The 18,966-nt window shown below is 38.1% G+C and overlaps 1 protein-coding gene across 2 annotated transcripts in view; it reads right to left on the bottom strand.

Moving 5' to 3' along the window:
• col16a1 (collagen, type XVI, alpha 1) overlaps window positions 1-18,966 on the bottom strand; it is a 119,761-nt gene that overhangs the window by 56,650 nt on the left and 44,145 nt on the right. For both annotated transcript variants that reach the window (XM_047383300.1, XM_047383299.1), the window contains exons 5-9: window positions 17,178-17,301; window positions 16,202-16,483; window positions 13,706-13,786; window positions 10,018-10,086; window positions 2,360-2,392 (exon numbers count right to left, since the gene is read on the bottom strand). In XM_047383300.1, the coding sequence (XP_047239256.1) occupies window positions 2,360-2,392; window positions 10,018-10,086; window positions 13,706-13,786; window positions 16,202-16,483; window positions 17,178-17,301 (589 nt within the window). The remainder of the gene's footprint in view (window positions 1-2,359; window positions 2,393-10,017; window positions 10,087-13,705; window positions 13,787-16,201; window positions 16,484-17,177; window positions 17,302-18,966) is intronic.

The following is an 18,966-nucleotide window of genomic DNA, read 5'->3' on the forward strand; positions in this document are numbered from 1 at the left end:
ACTGTGCAGGCCATGGGAGATGTTCAACTTCACTTTCATGTTCATCAAACCAATCTTTCACCAGTCTTGCTGTGTGTATTGGTGCATTGTCATCCTGATACATGACACTGCCTTCAGGATACAATGTTTGAACCATTGGATGCACATGGTCCTCAAGAATGGTTCGGTAGTCCTTGGTAGTGTCGCGCCCATCTAGTCCAAGTATTGGGCCAAGGGAATGCCATAATATGGCAGCCCAAACCATCACTGATCCTCCCCCATGCTTCACTCTGTGCATGCAACAGTCTGGGTGGTACGCTTCTTTGGGGCTTCTCCACACCGTAATTCTCCCGGATGTGGGGAAAACAGTAAAGGTGGACTCATCAGAGAACAATACATGTTTCACATTGTCCACAGCCCAAGATTTGCGCTCCTTGCACCATTGAAACCGACGTTTGGCATTGGCATGAGTGACCAAAGGTTTGGCCATAGCAGCCCGTCCGTGTATATTGACCCTGTGGAGCTCCTGACGGACAGTTCTGGTGGAAACAGGAGAGTTGAGGTGCACATTTAATGCTGCCGTGATTTGGGCAGCCGTGGTTTTATGTTTTTTGGATACAATCCGGGTTAGCACTCGAACATCCCTTTCAGACAGCTTCCTCTTGCGTCCACAGTTAATCCTGTTGGATGTGGTTCGTCCTTCTTGGTGGTATGCTGACATTACCCTGGATACCGTGGCTCTTGATACATCACAAAGACTGGCTGTCTTGGTCACAGATGCGCCAGCAAGACGTGCACCAACAATTTGTCCTCTTTTGAACTCTGGTATGTCACCCATAATGTTGTGTGCATTTCAATATTTTTATCAAAACTGTGCTCTTACCCTGCTAATTGAACCTTCACACTCTGCTCTTACTGGTGCAATGTGCAATCAATGAAGACTGGCTACCAGGCTGGTCCAATTTAGCCATGAAACCTCCCACACTAAAATGACAGGTGTTTCAGTTTCATTGTCCAACCCCTGTATTTTGATCTTATAATTTCATTACTTGGACAATGTGTAACATGCAGTGGGAGAAAGTGGATAAGTGTGAATGTTATGTGATGTTTATGGATTTTATATTTAAGAATCAGCCAGTGTTCCACACCAAGATACAGTTCCTTTGGACATTAAATGTAATCTAATCTACCTGCATATAACAGTGTTTTGCAGATTGGCCTAATTAGCTTTTGTATGGGCTTAAATTGTAGCACCAAGGTTCTTTGATTGATCTTTGATTTTTTCTAATATGATTTCTTGTAACTATCTACCTCAAGTGCCATGTTTTATTAAACAAAGAATGCTGTCACCATGCAGATTTTCCTGAGTTTAAAGAAAGGAACTGCATTCTGGGATTGTACCACTGGAATTGCCTTTTTGTGCTAAGAGATTTCTGCAGATTGATGGAGCTGGGCATTTTTGCTCACATAACCACAAAGCACAGATGTAGAGGGAAAAGCATAGAAGAATAGCTGATGAGGCATGACATGAACATTGTAGAAAATTGTCTTCTGACTGAGCTTTGGGATTGTGAAGTTGGAAGTAATATTCACCACATATGCAGCCATTTTATTTACAAAGTCATATTAATTCATGAGCCTGCTCGGTTTTAGTATTGTTGAAGCAGTGCACAACATCCACTTTTCAATATCTTTGGCATTCTTTGTGTAAAAATTACGTACATTTATATTGAAAAAAACTGAGCTTTTGTAACCTAACCAAATTAAAATTATCTTTATTTTCTTCCTCCAATGGCAAGGGAACCTGCATGCTCCAACCCAGGTAATACCCTACATTGAGGAAGTCAATAGAGGCAGCCTGATACATTAGTAAGCACACACAGTGGCAACATAATGAAGCATCTGGAGGTTTGTATTCTATTTGTGAACAGAGCATGCCTATTGTAGGTGAATGACAAAATTAATAGGCAAAAGGAACTCCCTAACTGAGACCAGTTGCATAATGAGGCGTAAATCAGTTTCTCAGTCAGTCAGCAAGTGTTCAAGAAAGGTAGCAGGAGATGGAGTCAAAGACACTACATGTTTAGCCTGAATATTGTCCTCTTGTTTTAATTTAAACAATACATGCAACTCTCTGGAGTGGGTTATGAAAACAGCAATAGGCTTAATTCAAAGCGATGCTCCAGTCCATCTGAAAAACATGTTTTTTTATGATGGCAGAAGGAAACTGGAGCACATACTGAGAACGTGCTCGTTTTGCTTTTGAACCAAGGAGTTCACAAAGCTGTCTTGGCTTGAGCCAGTTGTCCCACAAGTCTCATTAAAAATGCAGCAATGTTTAATCACGTGTGTGTGAGTGGGTGTGAATCGTGAGGCTTACTTTTTCTGCAAGATCCTTGGATGCAAAAATATCCTGTTGGCAAAAAGAAAAAAAGTACCAAAGGTCATCAGATGACATTTTTATATCATAGGGAGGCTGCTGCAGCCCATCCCTTTAAATTTTGCATCATTTACAATTCATTGCATCAGATAACCAACAATGAAAGACAAAAAACGAGGGTCAATTTTATTGCACACATAGGTCATTAGCAGTTATTATTTGCTGTATTGTTTCTTTAAGAGATAAAAGAGGATGAGCTTATGGAGAACATGAAGTACTGCATCCTATAAGCCCCAAGGTACATAAAGATACAGACCCCTGCTGTGTGCAGAACAGCAAACTGATTTGAAAAACAAGGAGGTAGAGGAAGTAAGGGAAAGCTGAGTGAAAGCAATTTGCTCAAGACAGCAAGTTAAGAGGCAAGAAATAAGAGCTGTGGCATGGGGAAGCAGGGAAAAAGCCACTTTATAGGTAGTGTTGGACTTCACCATGAAAAAAAACCTCAAGTAGTCACACATAAGGCTTTGGAAAAAAAAAAGCACAAAGAAGACTTTGGATCTTTTGAAGTCTGGATGACCTTTCAGCTGCAAACTGGGTTGAAAGCAAGAAAGGGAATACAAAAAAGAGGCTTACAGAGCAGCAAGATAAGAAACGCTGTGGGTGAGATTTGTCATATCTCAGGAAGGCAGTAACTGCTGTGACCCCCCCCCCCCACAATCTGCACATAACCCCACACCAAACCTTCTATTTGATACTAGTTGCAAAGAAAGGTTGTTTGACATCATCAGAAGAGGGGGTTCAGTACTGAGGGTCAGAGCAGTCAATTATGCCTCTTGTATCCTGCTGCTCTGCTGGTGAGACAACCATTGCAAATTTGAACAAAATGTTACATGGGCTTTAACAAAGCCCATGTAACATTATAGTAAATCTTCACACAGAAGGTCTACTTTTGAAATAGGCCTAGTATTCTTCTTTAAACTTTTTAGCAAGCTGAGGTACAAGTGATATGAAGCTGGTGATACATATATGTTGTCTAGATATTAAGAGTACAAGTTGATTGTTAAATACATTCTCATTTAGGTCTTTAAAAATCTCAAAAGAGAGTAAAGACTAAAACATTATATTCATGCGATGGACTGGCCACCTGTCCAGGGTGTATCCCGCCTCCCGCCCATGGACTGCTGGAGATAGGCACCAGCTTCCCTGCGACCCACTATGACTGACTGACTGATATATTGCCATTGTTCAACTTACAACAACCATGTTACGCTATTGCATATCTACCTTACATTTCAGTGGGGAAGGAAAAGATTTTTGGTCCGTTAATCTCATGAAAGCTAAATTGAATGACTTTCTGATCAATTGCTTTATGACTTATCTGACCACATGGAGGGACTCATAAAGCATTAGAATGTCATTCTCAGATGGTCCCCTGTAGTGTTGTGCCAGTTCATAATTACTGTAAATAGAACAAGCTCAAAGTTCAGTTTATAAAGATGAAAATTAACTAGTTCATGTTCATAGTTCACTTTTTCAAAAAATGAACTAAGTTCACAAGCCTAAAAATTAACTAGTTTAACTTCATTTGTTACATTAAGCCACTATCTTCCACAATAGAACCTCTTCTTAACCATGCCAAGCTGCAAATCACTGCCACTCTAAAACTAATCAAATGATTATACTAATAAAAGAATCACAGACACAAGATAAGTATCACACCCAAGAGACAAATAATGTTGAAATACAGAATATATTTCAACCCTTAAATAATGTGTGATCATAATATGTAGAAAGTGGAAAATACTAGGTGCAGTCTAGGTATGCTGTATGTGCAGTAAACCTTTATTCAGCCAGCATGAACCAAATTACGCAGGACTTCAAAAACATAAAGGTACTGTAATATCTGCCAAATAACAGTGCAGGTCTGTCATGATTTGGGGTTGTTTGGTTTTTGTTTTCGGGTTTTTTCCTTATGTTTTTCACTGTTCAAGTTTTGAATCATGTTTCTGTTTATTTTCCTGGTTATGCTTTTGTTTTTTCGTCTTGTTCATGTTTTGTCAAGTTTGGTTTTCGTATCTGGTTATGCTTTTGCTTCATGTTTTTCTAGTTTGTGTTCAAGAGTCTCTGTTTTGCTCCAGTCACGTTTTGTTCTGTTAATTAAGTTTATTCGGTTCACCTGCTTCAAGTTAATCTGTCTCCTTGCTCCACCTGGTTTTCACGCCATATATTCACACCTGTTCTGTTAGTCGTCGCAGAGACATTTCTCATGCTCATGTCTTGTTCTCAAACCAAGTCTTGTCTTTTTGATCATGCCATGACTGTCTTGCCTGCCCATTTGTTTTATTCCTGCCTCCTGCTGAGTGTGAGTTTTCGTAATTTAAGGTGAGCCAACTTACAAGTGCCGGTGCAGGCTTAACAGGAGATTGAGGCAACAAAGTTCATGAAAAGGTCCTGGTTTCTGGATCGCAAAACAAACTTCAATGAAGCTAAACAAGACAGACTAAATAAGACTAATGATACCACGTGAACCAAAGGACAAAGACAAACTTAAATACAGACGAAGGTGGACATGAAAAAATAGGGCAGGTAATCAGGGAAAACAGACACAGGTGTGGATCAGGCGTGCGGGAAGACAGAGGGGCAGGTGAACCTTATTAGGGAGGGACGAGAACATGAGGAGCCAGACAAGACAAACTGTAAACAAACCCAAGGAAACCAGAACACAGATCTGAGAATAAAACTAATAGAACAGAACCTAGAACAACTAACAAATAAGGTACCAGAAACAAGGACTGAAGAAATACGTCACACTAGTTACACAAAACACCTGACTAAACGTAAACAAATACCAAACCAAAAACACAGATTGCAATTTCTGTCACAGTTTATTTTAAGAATTTTTTTTGTTGTTTTCTAAAGCATAGAAAAACACATCCAGAGTAGTTATATTTTGAATTTGGTTGACCCCAAGTGAACAGTCCTGTTTGTTCAATGAATACTCGATATACAGAAGACACAATAAACCATGCATGCAGAGTTTAATGTGCTGTCACCTAGAAAGGCTTTGTTTAATGGAAGCTGTTGCATGGTTCAGTATCAACCGGGCCACATACCGGAATCTTAAATTTCACAGTCCATTTACTGTGTAGAAAACTAAAAAACAGATAGAAATTGAAAGTCCTCTAGTTGCTTTGTTCTTCTGTATATGACTGTCTGTGTGTGCTAGCAAGTGTGAAAAAAACCATAGAAGAATGGTTAAAAAAAAGCATAAGACAAAAAAATAAGGGAATCATCATTAAGCCTATACGGACGTTTTGTTGTATAAGGTTCTCACACATGAAGGCTTTTTATTGTTGTTTTCTTCTGTTTTTTAAGAAATCCTTAGTAAAAGTCTAATCTTGGCAAAGGGTTTGGAGCTTTGCTGAAGACACGGTCTCAAAAAAATATCTTTCATGTTGAATGATATCTAATCCGCACACAAATAAATTACATCAAATTAGTCCATGAATTAGTCATGATGAAAGAGTTAATACGTATTGAATATATGAAGAAAAATAGGCACTGAAAGTGATGAAAAAGCTAAGAAAATAGCTAAAGGTGGTCTTGGTTTCAAAATAAATACTTAACTCTGTATAATCAAAATAAAATCAGATGCCTTAGCCCTATTTGGTGGTCCATAAAAGGTATATCATCAAGAAGGATGTCCTGATGGGTAAAGGAAGGAGCTATTCAAGACAGTTTAAAGGTGTCATTAGCAAAAAAGGCTTTTCTACACATATAAAAATTTTTTGATGTGTTCAATGCTTTTTCCCTGAGTCATTCCACATAATTATAATACTAATTATATACTAATTTGTGACGATTTCTGTGTATGTATGGATGACTTGGGTCACTATAATTTAGTTGCTCCATCCAGTTAGATTAATAGCCTTTCAGACTAAAAAACATTTCACAACAGCACAGTAGTCAAACTGCAATTATTTAGAGAAGCAAGTGCAAGTGACAGTGAGAGAAGAGCCAGAGAAAGAAACATGAGATGTTTGTGTTCAACTGAGAGCATCAATGGGATTGATTATTATGTCCAGCAGCGTGACAGAGCTGGGGCTGGAAGTTTAACTCTGCACAATACAAATGCAAGTCCAAATGAATAAGTAAAAGATTTTATATTCTCCCTTCAATATGTATGATGAAATAAAATGTAAAATCACCAATACAAACATCATACAGTATACTTCTCGTACATGATGTGAAGTCTATTGCGTGGTTTAGTTTTGAGAGGAAACAACTATCCTTTTTGACTAACTCCCCAGAGTTAGTTTTTCTGTGGAAGCATCTGAGACATATCAGTCTGAAGACAAACATTCTCTGGTTATTCATGTGTTGGGCATTGCAAAAGGACATTTGTTTTGTCCAGTTTGTTGAAAAGCCTGAATGTGTGTCAGTAAATTTATAAAGAGAGTACAACAACTGAAACTGCATTGCACCACACTTTATTAAAGTCTTTTTTCTGTCAGTGAAATGCATTTTGAAACTGGGGATTCAGGATTTGTGGTTACCACATTGATACTTGAACTCTATTGAACAACAATTTTGTAAATGTTCAGGCGCTGAGGAAATAAATATATACACTTCTAAAGAAAAATGTTCATACTGTTGCTTAAATATTTCCTCCATTTAACATTTCAGCTTTTGTTTGTTTTTTTTTTTTTGGTGGGGGGGGTTCATATAATGCAGCACTGCTTTCTGGGAGTGACGGGTATGCAGTGCCAGTAGACCTGTTTAGTATTTGCAACATACAGGATTCTGAAAGACATGAAAAATATCCATCCTATGTGCACAAATGCAACACTATACTACCAAAGTATTTTGGTTTTACTCATTATATACTCTGCCAGATGGTTCCTGTCTTGAGATGATCCAATATTAATTTTTCTTTCAGACATTTGAGGGAGCATGCAACTCTGTTTGCGCCCCTCCTTCAAATTCATTCGGTGCTGAAAAAGGCACAAACACAAAGGCACGTATGGAGAGAAACCCTGGAGAAAAAGTGGACTGAGCGTAAAAGTGTTTTCAGCTCAAAAACAAACTCCAGGAGCAGGTGATTGCCATTCTTTTCACTTTTTTTTCAGACACATCAGTCCCGGGTCCCTGTTTTATTTAAACTAATGCATTACTATCTATCCGCGACCCACTATAGAATAGACATTACTATCTATTTCATATCCTGGCTGCCTATAAAACCAATCTACAATTGTTTTTCAGGCCTAATCGTGCAGTGTCACAGAGGGGTTTGGGAATGTGTTCTTCCAGTGGTCAATGGGCAAGAAACGAGGTAAACTGCAGCCCAGTTGACATTTTATCACAGAGCAGAAGTCTTGGACAAGATTTTTCTCTTGCCTCTGGTCTACCTCCACAATCGTCATATCTCTAGTCTATAATCCCAATAACAAAAATAGGGAAGAACTAGAACTTAATAGCATAACGTTATATCCCTTCTGGCCATAGAGAATCTTGATATCAACTAGAAGGAGCTGGTACATTTTGCTGGTAGATTTTGATTTCCCTACTGTATCTTTTTAAGGTATCCACATACCAATTTCACTCAGAGAAATATGCATTTGGACTAGAATCTCACTCATGGTCTAGATCATATTGTGTACTGAGAAATAAATAGCTAGATTAAAGCTATTTATCACCAGTGGGTCTTTGCTGTCCCTAAGAGATGAAACCCGAAAATGAGAAAACAGGAAATTTCCCCACTGGGTTAGTTTTAAAAATAAATCCCATTGTTTGTTCTCATCTGCTTGTTACAGATGAGAATGTGTGAAGAAATACAGTGCCTTGCGAAAGTACTTGGCCCCCTTGAACTTTTCAACCTCTTGCCACATTTCAGGCTTCAGACATAAAGATATAAAATTAAATTTTTTTGTGAAGAATCAACAACAATTGGGACACAATCGTGAAGTGGAATGAAATTTATTGGATGTGTCAAACGTTTTTAACAAATAAAAAACTGAAAAATGGGGCATGCAATATTATTTGGCCCCCTTGCATTAATACTTTGTAGCGCCACCCTTTGCTGCAATTACAGCTGCAAGTCGCTTGGGGTATGTCTCTATCAGTTTTGTACATCGAGAGACTGAAATTCTTGCCCATTCTTCCTTGCAAAACAGCTCGAGCTCAGTGAGGTTGGATGGAGAGCGTTCGTGAACAGCAGTCTTCAGTTCTTTCCACAGATTCTCGATTGGATTCAGGTCTGGACTTTGACTTGGCCATTGCAACACCTGGATACGTTTATTTGTGAACCATTCCATTGTAGATTTGGCTTCATGTTTTGGATCATTGTCTTGTTGGAAGATAAATCTCCGTCCCAGTCTCAGGTCTCTTGCAGACTGCAACAGGTTTTCTTCAAGAATGGTCCTGTATTTGGCCCCATCCATCTTCCCATCAATTTTTACCATCTTCACTGTCCCAGCTGACGAAAAGCAGGCCCAAACCATGATGCAGCCACCACCATGTTTGACAGTGGGGATGGTGTGTTCAGGGTGATGAACTGTGTTGATTCTATGCCAAACATATCATTTTGCATTGTGGCCAAACAGTGAAATTTTGGTTTCATCTGACCAGAGCATCTTCTTCCACATGTTAGGTGTGTCACTCAGGTGGCTTGTGGCAAACTTTAAACCAGACTTTTTATGGATATCTTTGAGAAATGGCTTTCTTCTTGCCACTCTTCCATAAAGGCCAGATTGCACAGTGTACAACTGATTGTTGTCCTATGTGGACAGACTCTCCCACCTCAGCTGTAGATCTCTGCAGTTCATCCAGAGTGATCATGGGCCTCTTGGCTGCATCTCAGATCAGTCTTCTCCTTGTTTGAGATGAAAGTTTAAAGGGATGGCCGGGTCTTGGTAGATTTGCAGTGGTCTGATACTCCTTCCATTTCAATATGACTGCTTGCACAGTGCTCCTTGGGATGTTTGAAGCCTGGAAAATCTTTTTGTATCCAAATCCGGCTTTAAACTTCTCCACAACTGTATCTCGGACCTGCCTGGTGTGTTCCTTGGTCTTCATGATGCTCTCTGCGCTTTGAACAGAACCCTGAGACTATCACAGAGCAGGTGCATTTATACGGAGACTTGATCACATACAGGTGGATTCTATTTATTATCATCAGTCATTTGGGACAACATTGGATCATTCAGAGATCCTCACTGAACTTCTGGAGTGAGTTTGCTGCTCTGAAAGTAAAGGTGCTGAATAATATTGCACGTCCCACTTTTCAGTTTTTTATTTGTTAAAAAAGTTTGACATATCCAATAAATTTCATTCCACTTCACGATTGTGCCCCACTTGTAGTTGATTCTTCACAAAAAATTTGAATTTTATATCTTTATGTTTGAAGCCTGAAATGTGGCAAGAGGTCAAAAAGTTTCAAGGGGGCCGAATACTTTCGCAAGGCACTGTATGTGAATTTTTGATGTCGAAGTGTAGTTTGACTATTACTGTACCTCTATGATCCATCTTGATATAACTGTGGTTCCAATAGATGTCACTATTGTAAAGATGTAGCCTGTGCTGGGGGTAATTTCATTTTGTACTTTTCACTGAATGAAAGCCCTACTGTACTTTGAGTGTGTTGAAGATGTGGAAATTACCTGGCGAATCATAATTTCATCCAGGTCGTTTTCAGCTGCTCGACGGCTCTTTGCAGCATCAGAAGGGCACTGCAAGTAGGAGACAGAAAAGCACAACAATACAGCATGCTTGTCACTCTGTGAGACTTGCTTACATAATGCTAATAAAATGACAAAGTGCTATTTTCACAGTCAAAGTGGGAGCATTACATTTTTGATAGCAAGACCATTTTAATTTAGCTTAAACGTACTTCTGCAAATTAGCTTGTTAGCTTTTGCAAGTTAGCGCTGTACTAATATTAGTGGGGTTGCCACTGCTCTTAGTGTTGAGCTTTGGTTATAAAAAAACTGTTTAAAATCTATAGTTTATAACTAGAACAACATAATTGTTCTACTTCTTATACTCCCTGAATGTTTTCACTTTTTGTTTTCTGTTACAGCCACAAACTTCAGTGTTTATCGTTTGGATTTGAATTGACAAACAAAATAGCATAACACTGAAGTTAATGGAAAATTATGCAAAGTCTTAAATTTTTTTTAGAACCAAATCTGAAAAGTTTGACATGCATTGGTATTCAGCTCCAAAGGTTTGTACCTTGTAGAACCACCATTGGCTGTGATAACAGGTGCAAGTTTTTCATAATGAGGCTAATGATTTGAAAAATGCTATCTAATCAAGCACCTTCTTTCACATTTTTCTATGTCCTCTATATGGCTTGTGGCAAGTGCAAACAGGAATTCTTGTACTTTTTCGGATTTCTTCCTGCCACTCTTCCATAGACCATATGGAGGACCATATGACTTTTATGTGGAATGCACAGCTAATATTTGCTTTGTCTATACTGCCTGAAGTGTTGATCACTGCAGCTCCTCCAGTGTCACCATGGAACTCTGGGCTGCTTTGTTGATTCATGTATGGCCATGTCTTGGACTCTATTATTATGAGTTTTAAAGACAGCTGGTTGCGCTGAATCTTATTTAGGGGTAGCAGAGTGAAAGGGGCTCAATATATGATCTCCCTTTTCAGATTGCTTTTTTTATTATTTAAATCCATGGATCCATGGTTTGTGGCTGTAACACATCAAATTTTAAAAACTTCAAGGGTAACAAACTTTTTTGCAAGGTACTACAGACTGGAAAAAATTACAAACTTGACATAAGTACTACCAAATTATGCAAATAAAGTGTGCGGATAAAGAGACAGAACAGAACAAATGCAGAACGAAGAACATTACACTTATACAAAATGAAGCTTGTGTACTGTACAATGAAATTTGATTACTAAAATGCTTTAGTTGCCATAGGTCTACAATTTTTCACATTTGCTTTTACAGCTCTCAACTCAAATTTAGATGTTGCTCAGAGGGAAGCCTGCAGCTCACATGAGCTAAAGTTGAAAGGTTTTGTTCTTTAAGCCCATACAATCAATTTTACAGGATGAAGTCCCCCTTGCAGAACACTTAACTTTTAGACATTTGAGGGAGCATGCAACTCTGTTTGCGCCCTCCTTCAAATTCATTCAGTGCTGAAAAAGGCACAAACACAAAGGCACGTATGGAGAGAAACCCTGGAGAAAAAGTGGACTGAGCGTAAAAGTGTTTTCAGCTCAAAAACAAACTCCAGGAGCAGGTGATTGCAATTCTTCTCATACCTGAACAGACTGCTGTTCTGTTGTTAATCAAATCATTTTTTTTGGGAGGTGTGCAAAAAATAAGAAACTAAGACACAGAACAAAGAAACAGACAGATGGGCAAGAAAATGAGAGAAACAGTTCAGAATATGTTATTAAACCCTTTGCTGTGGCTGGAAGCAAGATACCTCAAATTAGATTTGTGTTCACAGCAAGAACAGGATTCACAATCACAGCTGATGAGGCATAATTGCACAATATGAAAACGAATTTAAGTCTACGTTAAACAATCCCTCTGAAAAATTGACAGTTGCGTTCTGTGGACAGTCTCCCTGCATATGAAATATATGGCACCCTGTTTTTTTATGACATGAACTGAAGAAAAACACAGAGTTTGCCAACAGAAAGACAAAGCGTCTGTCAATAACTAAAGCAAACTTCAAGAGTAAATCATCTGCTGTTTTTTAGTGTTTCAATACATACTCAGCTTTTTGTGCATCTGTTCAGTAGAAGCCTTCTAACACTTCACTGTTTCCATAAACTTTAACAAATTCCCAGAGAAAATTTTTTGGTTAAAAGACATCTGAAAATATCAGATCAAAAATCAATAAACATTACTTGATCTTGGTAATAAAATTTGAAAAGTGAAACATAAATTGTATTCAAATTCATTCATTCAGTTATATATTTCACAAATGTATTTTTGAAAACTTTAATAATCGTGGTTTAAAGCTAAAAGCAAAAATCTATGTTCTCTTAAAGTCTGAATCTCACTGATACCAAAAAAAAAAAGTTTTTTTCTAAGACAAACGTATTAGGTTATAGTCGACATAATCACGGGAATAGACTGCTGACTTTACAGTTATCCAGCGGACAATCATTGACACCCTCCACAAGGAGAGTAAGCCACAGAAGGTCATTGCTAAAGAAGATGGCTGTGCCCAAGGATGTTTTTGCATTATTTCCTACTGAAATAATGCTGTGGGAAAATGTGCACAAGCAGCACAGGTAACTGTGGCTTTGAAAGGAGTGTGAAGCAAAGCCCATTTGATAGTTTGAGGGAGATTTACAAGATGTGGACCATAGAGTCACTAACACAAACATTGGCTACAATTGTCACATTCCTTCTGCTAATCCACTCCTGAACCAGAGACAATAGCTACATTTACATGTACAAAATTTCACGATCGGATTAAAATGTATTCAGATTAAAAAACAAAAAATGATCAGATTGTACCATTTATATGGACATAACTAATCGGACAGAAATAATCGGGATAAAAATGATAAACCACCCCTCTCAATAGGATTACAATTTCATTCCAATCATGCCTTAATCTGATCAGAATATTCCAACTAACATGTTTACATGACACATTTTTAGTTCAATCAGCTGTTTATTCTGATTACTTATGTCCATGTAAACCTAGCTACTGACAGAAGTCTCCTACCTGTGCTAAGGAATAAAAGGATTGGATTGTTTTTCTGTGGTCCAAATTAATCTTTTCAGTTGAAAGTATATTTTGCATTGCATTTAAAATCAAGGTCTCTGAGTCGGGAGAAAGAGTGGAAAGGCAGGTAATGCAAGTTGAGATCCAGCATGAAGTTTCCACAATCAGTGATTATTTGGGGGAGCCATGTCATATGCTGGTGTTGGTCAATTGTGTTTTATGAAGTCCAAAGTAAAGCATGGAATTTTATTGTGCTTTATACTTCCCTATGCTCACAACCTCCATGGAGATGCTAATTTCATGTTCCAGTAGGACTTGGCACCTTCCCACTCTGCTAAAAGTAGTAATACCTTGTTGAAGGACCATCACTGAAAACTCTCTTGACCTAAATCCAATTGTGATTCCATGGGTATTGTCCATGGGAAAAGAGACATAAAAATTTTAAAATGTAGATGCTCAGTGGGTCTCTAAAAACAATATCCCATTCACCTGTGGTCTTTCTTCTGTTAATGTTGCGTTTATATTCCACACAGCAATGGGATGATTCATGTGTGAGGAAAGAACAAGTCTGCTTTGCGCTGAATAATTTTTAGGGTTATTTATAGGTAGCAAGTATTTCCAATCTCACCCGAGCACCAGGGATCTCACAGCAGGTCTCTTGAATGGCAAGCGATGGGTCACAATACAGCATCACCTGCTGAATATCCATCTGGAAACGTAAGCATGAAGATAAAGACAGATGAAAATGACAAAATACAGTACTTTGTATGGAGGGCTATACATCTGCTGCTGTATTTAAACTATAAGTTAAAGCGAGGCAGTAAACATGGCTAAAGGCCAATTCATTTTTCATTTATACAAATCAGTTGGAAAGCTATTTGTCAAGAGCTTTCTCTGCATCTGTATGTGTAAACCATCCTTTCTGCACGTATAAAGCATCTGTTTTGCATTGTAACTAAGGCAGTTAACTGGTTTATATTAACATTCCTATCTCAGTCTTGATTTATTTCATAGTCTTGGTGTAATAATCAAAACTAAATAAGACTGCCACATAATAACAAAATCACTAGCATAATGACATGAATATCTCTATTTAATATGAATGTGCATTGTGTGCATTTAGTAATGTGTGGAAAGGGATCTTATTATTGTGTAATGCACACAAGTCATTATGTGATCCTGAGTTCTCATCAGGAGAAATCCTCTTCTCATACATACATGTGATAAAGGTAGCAATTTATTTAGAGTTACATTGGTTAACATTTACATAGTATACGTGTAGTTACGAACTTTTAAAATCTTTCATGGAGCCTTAAAAACTCACGTAATATTTCACACCTCTTTTTAAACTTGCAGGAGTGCTTCATATGGCAAATGTATGGTGCGTTGCAGGCAAATCCAAACCCTTAAACATTTGTCATGTTTTGTCACATTACAGACACAATCTTCAGTTTGTTTTATTGGTTTGTTATGTGGACGATCAATTCAATTTAATGCTTAGATGTAAAGTTGAAGTTAAATTAAAAATAATTAAACTGTGATTTGCATTTTTATTCAGTCCCCTTTGAGTCAGTGCTTTCTAGAGCAGTCTTTTGCTGCAATCAAAGCTGTTAATCTTTTGCGGTTTGTCTCTTCCAGCTTTGCACACATGGAGATCAACTTCCGTTTTCCTGCTGAATAAATGGGTACATTCATGTGTTAATGGGAAGATGGTGTGTTTAAGGTGATCTACAGTGTTCGTTATACACCACATACAGCATTCTGTATAAAAACCCAAAACCTCAGGATTTGGTCTCCTTTGCCCAGAGTACCTTATTCCATGTTTTCTGTTTCCCATGTGGGTTTGCACAAACTTTAAACACCACTTATTAAGGCTTCTAAAGGCTATTGTTTCAGTGTTTGTCTTCTTGCTACTCTCACATAAAGGACATTTTTTGGAGTGCAGAGCCAATAGTTGTCCTCTTGACAGATTCTCCCATCTAAACTGTAAATCTCTTTAGCTCTTCCAGAGTTACTATTGGCCTTTTATCTGTCTTTTTGAGTAATGCTAACCTTATCTGGTCAGTCAAATTAGTAGGTTGCATTTGTGCCACACACTTTCTATTTTCAGATAATGGATTGAACATTGCTTTTTGAGATGCTCTAAGCTTAAGATAGTGTTGCATAATTACACAACTTCTATAGATGCATCACAAAATGGTGCTCCATGCATATATGTGCCACACTTTCAGTTTTTTATTTGCAAAAAAATCATGTATCCTTTTCTTTCACCTCTCAATTATTTGCTACTTCTTGTTCCTGTTTCACATAAAATCCTGATCCAGTACATGGCAGTTTGTGGTTGTAATGAGATAAAATGTAAAAGAAAGTTAGGATTAGGGTAATGAATATTTTTACAAGGCATTGTAACAACTTGCACAAATATTCAGGTTGGTGCAATAGGTTTATTGCACCATATTTTCTGGCATACTTTTTACCCGGTTGGCTTTAAATAATTTCAAGATTTGGAAGTTAAAATTTTAATTTGAATAGTGTCACGTAGTGTCATGTTGAAAGGGTAGGGCCATAATGATGAGACAAGACAGTTAGGGCAGGGGTCCCCATAGTCATGTTTGCCCCAGACCTCTAGAATAAACCCATGCTATCAATCATCCAATTTATGCTTTAAATAAAAATAATAATACTGTTTTCAAAATTCTGGCTTAGGTATGAATGTGGTCATAAAATACTACTATATATGATTCAATACTACTACATCTTGAGAGTCTTGAAATTCACTCAAGTCCTTTTTCTATATGACACTTCATGTGTGTACTTCAAAACATCTCTGAAATTTTTTGAGGTTTAGATTTTCTGAGGCTTATATTTACTAATTAAAACAAAAATTATGAAAGTTTCTCTGTGGAGCCTGTGAATGGAAAATTATGTTCCTTTATTTTTGAATGTACACACCACATTTAATTAATTATTGGAGAAAAGAATCACTAAATCAATTCATGATGAAAATAATTATTAGGTGCAGTCCTAAAGCAAAAGAAGCATGATGCATTCTGCCTCAGCCAACCAGTAAATTATAATTCTGATCTTGGATTAATGCAGGAGTTAAAGGAGAAGTTATTCTCACTTGCACTGATCCGGCATCTGAAGCCCGAACCCCCAGCAATGTGTGTCCATCAGTCTGCAGAATGCCTCGTGGCTCAAGGGGCTTCGTCTCGATGGAGCTGCAGTCAACGTGGAGGGAGACGGTGTCACGTTGCACACTGAGAGCCAGCTTGTGCCAGCGGAGGTCCATCAGGGCCTCTACCCCCTCTCCATTAAAAACACAGGTCATCAGCTCGGCTTCAGGTTCAACACCTCTGGCTCGTAAGGATAGGGTGCCATCAGCGGCGCTGAAGTCCACTGAGAGCTTTGTTCAGAGAGGAAGGGAGTCAGAGGAGTGGAAGTTATGTATAAGTAAGAGCTCGGGTTGTACCAGTTAAAGACTACATGGAAAGGTATTGTATCTGGAGTTATCTGAGCTCAACAAAGTAATTTGTACACACAACTAGCACCAAACAAAGCTGTAGAACAGCGCATCAAAGATGAGGTAAAAAAGGAAGACATTAATTACACACACAAGCAGTGCATCCAATCAATCACAACTAATGAGGCGACTTAGCCTCCATCCATCATACGCACTAAGCATTCAAATCTGCCCTCAGACTCGTAGCGATTATCGAGACTCAGAGGGACTCCAGTGCTTCATCATGGAACACATATGAATAATAATGAAGGTGAATGAAAAACGAGAGCTGGAGATGAGTGAAGTACGACAGACAAAAGGAAAGAGAGAGAGAAAGGGTTACCCAATGAGAAAAAAGGCAGGACAAAAGGCAAATGTGATGAAAGGGTGGAGAGAATTGAAAAAATGTCACACAAGAAAAGAAATCGAAAGGGAAAGTGGATGACTATGCAAAAAGTGATGAGAGGGAGAAAAAAAGACCTGGAAAAAAGTTTGATGATTAAAAGGTGAGTGATCAATGAATAGAGTAAAAATGGGAGAAGGTGACAGGAGAAAAAAAAAGATGTTACATAACAAGAACGTGTGAAGCAAGCAGCACCTCTGGATATCCCCGCTGATCTGATATCTGAAAGAGGTAGATGGTGTCTCTCAGTGCAGCCTTTTTCAAAGCCAGGGTGAAGATCAACGTGAACTCGTCAGGTAAGCCATGAGGGAACACTTGACTAGAACACAGAAGTTAAGAATGTTCAGATACAGGATGATCATCAACTAAGTGAAATCAAACAGTAAAACTACTAAATATTCACCTCGTCAGCTGTTTTCATTTATTTTTTTCCTCAAGAGACTTATTTTGGTCTTTGCTGGAAATTTTGCAAAATGTTTGGAGAAAAATATAAATTACATTACTAAACAATATACAAAATTTATAATCTAAAACATATGAATCGATGAATCTATCTGTGAGGATAACCGGATAAAAGGCTTCAATTTGGTAGGGCACATAAAGATTGGACTCTGGAGCAATGGAATAAGGTCAGATGGTCTGATGAGTCCAGATTTACCCTGTTCCAGAGTGATGGGCGCATCAGGTTAAGATGAGAGGAAGGTGAAGCGATGCACCCATCATGCCTAGTGCCTATTGTACAAGCCTGTGGGGGCAGTTCTATGATCTGGGTTTGGTGCAGTTGGTCAAGTCTGGGTTCAGCAACAGTATGTGTTCAAAGAATGAGGTCAGCTGACTACCTGAATATACTGAATGACCAGGTTATTCCATCACTGGGCTTTTCCTTCCCTGATGGCATGGGCATATTCCAAGATGAAAATGCCAGGAATCATCAGGCTCGAATTGTGAAAGAGTGGTTTAGAGAGCATGAGACATCATTCTCAAACGTGGATTGGCCACCACAGAGTCCAGACCTTAACCCCATTGAGAATCTTTGGGATGTGCTGGAGAAGGCTTTGCGCAGCAGTCAGACTCTACCATCATCAATGCAAGATCTTCGTGAAAAATGTATTAAATAAATCTTTGTGACATTGCAGAATCTTATCGAAACAATTTCACAGCAAATGCGTCATCAAAACTAAATGCAATCCAATTAAATATTATAGTGTGTAACCATTTATTTTGTTTGGCCAGGCAGTGTATAAAATAACAAAATAATATTTAAATAAATTGTATATTTTTTCTAAATAGCTGATATATCTCAAGGAAGAAGGGAATGTTGGAAATGCTAGAGCAAAGCTGGCTCGCTCTTCAGTGATGAGTTATCTTAAAATTACGCAGGATCTGTAAAATGTTTGACTAAATTTAAGAATTAAATGTAAATATTCTAGAAATAACTAGTAAAATATTAAGAATAAAAAGAATTGATACAAAAAAGGTTTTCAAAAACCATAACCTGATTTCATGTGCATGGCTTATAAGACTGCACACAATAGGTTTTCACGAACAATGAGGGTTTTTTTGCCTTTACAATGCTGTTTTAAGTGAGACAGAGACTTTATTGGTTGATCCAGCAACTGTCTGCCATGTGACCTACTCTGCTTGCTATGCCCAGATAGCCGTTTGTGTGGGAAAAGTTACGCAGAGTGTAGTTGAAACACAACTCATTAAATTTTAAAACATGCAACAGAAAGCTCTTAGTTCATGAAGCAGGAGAACAACCTGTTCTGTAGGTTTCATTTGTCTGTATACTATTAACTTATATAGCACTGAAATAAGTTGCGAAATGAATTATCAGCAACGTTAGCCCTGCACTAAAACATACTGCGCCACGTGAAAACATCATCACATGAGCAAAATGTATGTTTTTTGAGGACTATAGCTGTGTTAAGTCAGATGTATCTTTTGAGATGAAAAAACTGTTCTGTAGAAACTCCCATTGGGA

This window comes from Girardinichthys multiradiatus, chromosome 13 (genome assembly GCF_021462225.1).
Source record: "Girardinichthys multiradiatus isolate DD_20200921_A chromosome 13, DD_fGirMul_XY1, whole genome shotgun sequence".
Classification (NCBI taxonomy): Eukaryota; Metazoa; Chordata; class Actinopteri; order Cyprinodontiformes; family Goodeidae; genus Girardinichthys; species Girardinichthys multiradiatus.